At 39.8% G+C, this 7,500-nt stretch overlaps 3 protein-coding genes across 5 annotated transcripts in view; 1 reads left to right on the top strand and 2 right to left on the bottom strand.

Moving 5' to 3' along the window:
* LOC137998007 (MORN repeat-containing protein 1-like) overlaps window positions 1-2,672 on the bottom strand; it is a 26,068-nt gene extending 23,396 nt beyond the window's left edge. Inside the window, exons 1-2 of the mRNA XM_068844390.1 lie at window positions 2,518-2,672; window positions 2,333-2,404 (exon numbers count right to left, since the gene is read on the bottom strand). Of these exons, the coding sequence (XP_068700491.1) occupies window positions 2,333-2,404; window positions 2,518-2,596 (151 nt within the window). The 5' untranslated portion in view covers window positions 2,597-2,672. The remainder of the gene's footprint in view (window positions 1-2,332; window positions 2,405-2,517) is intronic.
* Window positions 2,673-2,765: 93 nt separating this feature from the next.
* LOC137998002 (germinal-center associated nuclear protein-like) lies at window positions 2,766-4,942 on the top strand. The gene has a single exon (XM_068844382.1). It carries the CDS (start codon window positions 3,522-3,524, stop codon window positions 4,767-4,769), a length of 1,248 nt encoding a protein of 415 aa, XP_068700483.1. The 5' UTR covers window positions 2,766-3,521; the 3' UTR covers window positions 4,770-4,942.
* Window positions 4,943-5,947: 1,005 nt separating this feature from the next.
* LOC137998003 (transmembrane prolyl 4-hydroxylase-like) overlaps window positions 5,948-7,500 on the bottom strand; it is a 5,030-nt gene continuing 3,477 nt past the window's right edge. The window contains exon 3 of one of the 3 annotated variants that reach the window (XM_068844383.1): window positions 5,948-6,318. In XM_068844383.1, the coding sequence (XP_068700484.1) occupies window positions 6,006-6,318 (313 nt within the window). In that variant the 3' untranslated portion in view covers window positions 5,948-6,005. The remainder of the gene's footprint in view (window positions 6,319-7,500) is intronic. The other 2 variants (XR_011122643.1, XR_011122642.1) reach the window with 2 other exon arrangements.

Here is a 7,500-nt window from a genome sequence, read left to right as displayed (position 1 = left end):
AACTTTATTTTCTCCTACAAACTTTATTGAAAAGGCGTGGAGGCGGTGTCAAGGATTGAAAAACACTCCTCCGAGCATAAAGATCTGCATGCTTCTGACCCATTAATGTGCTGAAAGATATGCTAGTTCTTATCCGATGTTAAATGTTCACGAACACGTGTAGCAAGATGTCGGTTTGTTTCATCGTACAAACTTTATTGTCATCGTACTAACTTTATTGTCATCGTACAAACTTTTTTGTCATCGTACAAACTTTATTTTCTCGTACAAACTTTATTGTCATTCTCGCAAAGAACTAATCCGAAAGGAATCTGGGAATGAGCGTAAGTATTTCAAGATGGCGGAAGGTGAAGGTGACGAACAAGATGTGATCGAGCACTACTTTCACCTTGGATATACAAATGAAATCATTTTGGAGTTTCTCAAGCCCTTCCATCATATTAAAATAAGTTTGAGAACACTGAAAAGGAGGCTTCGTAGCTTTGGTTTAAGGAGGAAAGGCAATATCATCGACGAAGCCAGGATACGAGCTGTAATTATAAGAGAGTTATCTGGTCCGGGACGGTTGCAAGGGTATGGCTCAATGTGGCACACTTTACAGATAAAGTACAATCCGCACGTGCCGAGAGTTGTAGTTACACGCCTTCTTCGTGAGATAGATCCGTCTGCTTCTATGCAAAGAAGACGAAAACGATTGACCAGGAGGCAGTACTTTTCTTATGGCCCAAATTTTTGCTGGCACGTGGATGGTAGGTAGCTTTTAAGGAACACATTTTGTTCTTGACAGTGAGTGTTTCTGGTTTTTGAGTGCAACTTGTTTTTCGATAGTAAGTCACTTCATTGTATTAAGAGAAGGACTGTGATTCATGCACCAGTATGTACTGTATGAAGGGGGGTTGTGTGGGCAACCAAGTTTTCAACTTGAACCAATAGTATGTATGAGATTCACCCTCAGGAAAAAATATATACCTTAAAAACAAGTCATGTCTGGACCCTAAAGCATCAACTCCATGCCACCCCCCCCACCCCCTTCCTACTCCTATCAATGTACATTGATTGGAGTAGGAAGGGGGGGGGGCATGGAGTTGATGCCCTAGGGTCCAGACATGACTTGTTTCGTAAAGTGTGCCACATTGAGCGATACCCTTGCAACCATCCCGGACCAGATAACTCTCTTATAATTACAGCTCGTATCCTGGCTTTGTCAATGATATTGCCTTTCCTCCTTAACCAAAGCTACGAAGCCTCATTTTTAGTGTTCTCAAACTTATTTTAATATGATGGAAGCGCTTGAGAAAATCCGAAATGATTTCATTTGTATATCCAAGGTGAAAATAGTGCTCGATTACATCTCGTTCGTCACCTTCACCTTCCGCCATCTTGAAATACTTACGCTCGTTCCCAGATTCCTTTCGGATTAGTTCTTTGCGAGAATGACAATAAAGTTTGTACGAGAAAATAAAGTTTGTACGATGACAATAAAATTTGTACGAGGACAATAACGTTCGTACGATGATAATGAAGTTTTTACGGTTATAATAAAGTTTGTACGATTAGAATAAAGTTTGTACGATGACAATAAAATTTGTAAGAGGACAATAAAGTTTGTACGATGATAATGAAGTTTGTATGGTTATAATAAGGTTTGTACGATTAGAATAAAGTTTGTGCGAGGAAAATAAAGTTTGTACGAGGAAAATAAAGTTTGTACGAGGAAAATAAAGTTTGTAAGAGGAAAATAAAGTTTGTAGGGGGAAAATAAAGTTTGTGCGAGGAAAATAAAGTTTGTGCGAGGAAAATAAAGTTTGTACGAGGAAAATAAAGTTTGTAGGGGGAAAATAAAGTTTGTACGAGGAAAATAAAGTTTGTGCGAGGAAAATAAAGTTTGTACGAGGAAAATAAAGTTTGTACAAGGAAAATAAAGTTTGTAGGAGGAAAATAAAGTTTGTACAGGTAGTGGCCCTTACGGGCCACCGTATACCAAGCATTCCCTCAGCCTTTCTCCCTAATTTTCACACTGACTGCCTGAATTAAAACTTATTTAGCTGTGCAAAAAACAATTGCAATCTAGTTCCTGGAAAACCCTTCCAGTCTTTTGTGAAAATAAAATTGAAAAAGTGCGGAATTGCAAAAAAACCACCTTGCATCATCTGCACGTCATTGAAAAGCAAAAGAGCACCTTTTATTATGCCTAGTTCCTTCAAAAACTGATTTAATTTTCCAAAATCCCGCACGTCAATCCAACAAAGGACAGGGTGCTGTGGGGCATAAAGACCTCAGTCCAACGACCTTTTTTTAATTCTTAGTATAATATATAATAAGATACAATTACCGTGCTTCTTTCCCTTGCTCCATTCTCCTTCATATCTGAAGAATTTGTTTGGATAATTATAAACTCCAAATCCTTTAAAAAAAATGTAATTCGAGTTAATATGCTCAAGTACAAGAGAAAACTTCAAACAGCTTAGTATTTTCTCAATATTTTTAACATTCAACTGTAACATTCCAAGTTCTTACCATCTCTCAACTGCTTCCTAGTTTCACCTATGTAATTTCCCGCTCCCTTGGATGTCGTGTTACTTAATATTGTTGCCATTTGAGTCAAAAAGATGCTACTGGTATCTCGGCCGCCATATTTGTTTTTTGATGTCGCCAAGGAGCAGGGGCGCTCATTCTGCCAGCGGAATGTGACTGGTGACCCTAGGTACTTCATGTATCCCCTATTATAGTGTATTTGCGTTGAACGTGAGTCGAGAAAGGGCCAACGAAAGGTAATTTGTAATAGTGCGTGCGAATTTCGTTAGAGAACATGTTTCGGATGATCGACATCCATCGTCAGTTGTGAATACAAGTGAAACCGCTAGTCGGTGTTATATAAAAGATAGCTAATAACATGCATAAGTACTGATTAAATAACAACGTGAATAGAAAATACAATGATGAGAAGACAATGGGTATGGACGAGGAAAATTACAGTGAAAGTGTTAAATTGACATGATTAACCTGCTTATTTAATGAGGGTTTTTCCCAACCTATGTGTAAGGCCTCCTTGATTTTTAGTTGAAAAGGCGTGGAGGCGGTGTCAAGGATTGAAAAACACTCCTCCGAGCATAAAGATCTGCATGCTTCTGACCCATTAATGTGCTGAAAGATATGCGAGTTCTTATCCGATGTTAAATGTTCACGAACACGTGTAGCAAGATGTCGGTTTGTTTCGCCGACATAGCAGGCACTACAGCCTGCGCAAGTATAATGTGTTCCCACGCGTATGTATTATAATGTATTTAAATAATTAGCATTAAATACCCATGCATACCCTTATATACCCCTATATACCCATGTATGTGAATATAGGGGTATATAAGGGTCGGTATACATGGGTATATAAGGGTAATAATTGAAATACATTATAAATAGCTTATATTTAAATACATAATAATAAGAGATACATGAAGTACTTACCCTGGTGACTGTTGAGTTCCTGTACATGACGTACCTGATGATGGCGTTTTATTTCCACCATGGAGGGTTTTGTTCAAGGAAATTGCCTGCAGATGTGTCCTCCGCGAGAAATTTCCTTACGGGCAGAACAACGTTGCCTCCATTTCTTTGAAACTGTTGCTTTCAGCTCGAACTCAAGCACGTTCTCCAACGAAAAGAATACAACGGCAGATCCTGCAGCCATGGTCAAGGAGTTTTCCCGATCCGCGGCCGGTAAATGTTTGGAGCCTTCAAATTTAAGGCCGTCTCAAGTGCTGCAACAGACCATGAATTACCTTGTTGAAAAAATCGCGTCGAAGGATGGAGTCTTCACGTGGCAAAAAATCTACGACTTTATGTTTGACAGGACGAGGGCAATTAGACAGGATTTAGTTGTGCAGGGAATCACTGGGAAGCACGCAGTGGACATTTTCGAGAAAACCTGCAGGTTTCACATTTTTTCTAATTACAAGCTCTGTGAAAGTCCTCCGGAAGTCTTCGATTCAAAGATAAATAATGACCACACGTCTGAGTGTTTAAAAAGACTTTTGAGTTTGTATGATGACGAACATTTTTCGGTGTACAAAAACACTCGAGGAGAGTTCGAAGCTTACTACTTGCTTTATAACCTTGGTTCCTTCGATGCCCTAGGTCGGGCACTCACTTTGCCTGAGGAAATAAAGAAAAACTGGCTGCTGCAGTTATCAATAGAGATTAACCTAACCGCATTACTAAAAAACTTTGTGAGGTTTTTTCGGTTGGTCAAAAGACTTCCTTATCTGGCTTGCTGTGCTGTGCACAAGCAGTTTAACCAAGTTAGAGTCGGTGCACTCACGTCAATCAACAAGGCTTACTATACCGGCAATGCAAGCATTCCTTTTTCGTTATTGGTCCAGATGTTGAATTTCAATGATATTCAAGAGGCCAAGGACTTCTGCACTCATTATGGGCTTGAAGTGTCAGACAATGCAGTGAAACCGTCCAAAGGTGACTTGAGTACCTCTCGAACTTTGCATGCAAGATTTTCAAATCTAATAAATGAGAAATGCTCTTCCACTGCAAGTGATCTTATTAGTGGAAAGGGCACCATTCCTCCAATGCTCAGAGGCAGTTCAGTACATATGTTGCCAACACAACTGAAGGGACGATCAGCTTCGGGCAATGTCACAGAGATAATGAATTTGAGTTCTGTCTTGCACCCAGTTACTTCGCAACCAAGGCCAAGCTGGTTTGGTAAAATGAGAGGCAGGGGGAGGGGGTGGGGAAGAGGCCAGAAAACAATGAATTGAAAAAAAAAAGGAATAAAAACTGGTGAAAAGGTTGTTGGATTTATATATTGGAATAAGTTGAGTACTACCATGTTTGCTTACCACTTTTATGTGTTTGTTGCTTATTCATTATAATAAGATATATCTTACGATTTTGTAACAAAAACGTTTATTGACTTGAATAAATTGTTTAATTTTCATTTTGATACAATTGGTAGCTGCAACTAATAACTCCAACAGCTGCTTTCAATTTGACTGAGTTTCAGTTCATGTATTTAGCAAAAAGACTGATCAAGTAATGCACTTTCTTTGAGGTTGAAGAGATAAAAAGCATAAAAAGCGGCCAACTGAAGAACTTGTGAACAGCATAACTCATGAAATCAGAAAAAAATTAATCCAGCTTTCAAGCTTAAGGACGGTGCCTACTAATTCAACAGTATTTTTGCGTGGTTTACTGAATATGCGGGAAAAGCAGATCTTAACATGTGTTATTGAAATCTAAAAAGAAAATTGGGGGTAACTATGCATTTTTCAAAGATAATTATCAACAAGATTTGTAAAAATCTTTAAAACACAAGCAATGTATGGCGTTCTTTTCCAAATTGAAGCTTAATTATCTCTGAAAAATGTGCAGTTACCCCCAATTTCGTTTTTGGATACCAAGAGCACTTGATAAGTTCTACTTTCTCCACATAGTTTTGAACCATGCAAAAATATAACTGTATTAATAAGCACCACCCACTCTCAAGATGCGCAGAACGTATGCACAATAACAATAGTAGGCACCGTCCTTAAAAAGGAGATTGCGTCAATTTGTTCGGGTATATAAAGGCATCAAAAGGCATCAAATTTCTCTTTTCCTCATATCAAGGGATGTGACTAGACGGAACAAGGAAGGAAGATTGAGAAGAGCAAGATGTTCAAGGCCGGTCGGAGATCAATGGTAGCTGCAGGAGGGCTTGCGCGAGGCAGAACAGAGTGCAGAAAGAAGGAGTGCTCGAGCGGCCACGTCGCAGGGAATGTCTCTCTCATAGGCTTCCTGGAAGAGTAGTAGCAACGTAAAAAACGTCCGCACTTTGGGCTCGCTTAAAAAAAAAAAAAGGTAACGCAGATATTGCAATTTAAACAACAAAATCCCAAAACCAACAACTCAGATTAAGCCGAGGTTTTCATCTCACTAATACGTCTGAGTTTATAGGCGCCTTCTGCAAATCATCCCAATTTGAGACTCCTTGCATCGCAACTTGCTTGAGAAATTTAAACAGTCTCATCACCGCGAGGAGCATTGATCCACATGTTTGCGATCCATTTTTCTCCTTCAATAACATGACATCCTGCATGCAAAGAAAATTTATCCACTTCTCCCATTTTCCCTGTCTCCGCATCCAGCACATTGTTGTACCACATCAACACTCGTCCCTTCACAGGCTTTACCACCAGGCTTGCATTGTTGCAATCTGGATTTCTGCTACCATTTTGCGCTTGCAATAGATCCTCGCGGTCTGCGATTGGAAATACTGTCTCTCCTCCTTTTGTGACATTGTTGAGATAAATCAGAATGGTGATGTATCTAGAAGAAAAATCATGAAATAATCAGAAGATGACGCAAAAAAAGTGGAATGAAGCAAAAGAAATGATGGGATGCATCATGCAATTCCCATAATTGTTTTTCGCTCCGGTATTTGTTTAGAAGAAGGCCAACATTTTTTTCCGTTGAGTAGATGCGCAACCCAAAGGAGTAATGGAGAGAACGGCAGCCATGTAGAGTCACGAGGGATTGAAAACTTTTATTTTGCCCTGCCGAATCTCGTTCCCAAACATTTCAACTCGAGGCTCGGGGTACGCGGAAATCTACTATCAAAATCGCTAGAGTGGTAAATCAGCCGTTAGAATTTTTAAATGCGGGCTCCGAAAAACTTATCACGTGATCCGCAAAAGAAGTCGTCACATCGGACATAAAAAAAGTTGTCACGTGGTTCGTGTAAAGCGCGTTGACGGTCATGGCATTCAACGAGAAACACTTTTTTGGATCACGTGACATTATTTTTTGGATCACATGACAATTTGCTTAAGATCACATGTTTAGAATCGAACCGCTTCGGATTTAAATTTCCAACGGCAGTTTTACCAATCCACTGGTTTTGATAGTATTGTCTATGGCCAATATGTGCGCCGCACGAATAGGGCCCACAGCGAGCTTCGCGCGCCGTAGGCGCGCGTGGAGTACCATTGGTAAGAAAATATGGTACCTTCGACCGTACGTCCACCCCTCCACGTATTCCAATGTGACCAGTGTCACGTGACCATATCGTGGGCTCAAGTTTAGAAGCTAAACATTTTGAGCAAGAGCTGCCGAGACAACGTAATGTACAATTTAGTAATGTACTATTATAATTTGGCCGGCCAAACCAGCCTTCTAAGGTCCAACGTACACTGCCAGTTTAGAGCTCATCGAGGTCAGCTTTTTTTTATTTGACCGGTGACCGAGTACTGGGTTTCGATTGGATCGCAAGCTCAAGCCGTGTTAACTTATTGTAAGAAAAAGTAACCCGGGGAGGTCCACTTTTAGGCTTGGCTAAATCTCTATATTACCGAAGCAGTACAAACATAAGAAATCACCGTTAGGGAAGTGACGGAAAAGCAACCTCAACGACAAAGCAAGATATCAAACAAACAAAAAGTGGTTCAACACTTCCCTCACTTACGTTTTACATTTTAAACATTTGTTTTTGTTTGTTTGTTGTTCTGATTC

This window comes from Montipora foliosa, chromosome 3, assembly GCF_036669935.1.
Source record: "Montipora foliosa isolate CH-2021 chromosome 3, ASM3666993v2, whole genome shotgun sequence".
Lineage (NCBI taxonomy): Eukaryota > Metazoa > Cnidaria > Anthozoa > Scleractinia > Acroporidae > Montipora > Montipora foliosa.
This window is presented reverse-complemented; position numbering and strand designations above follow the sequence as displayed.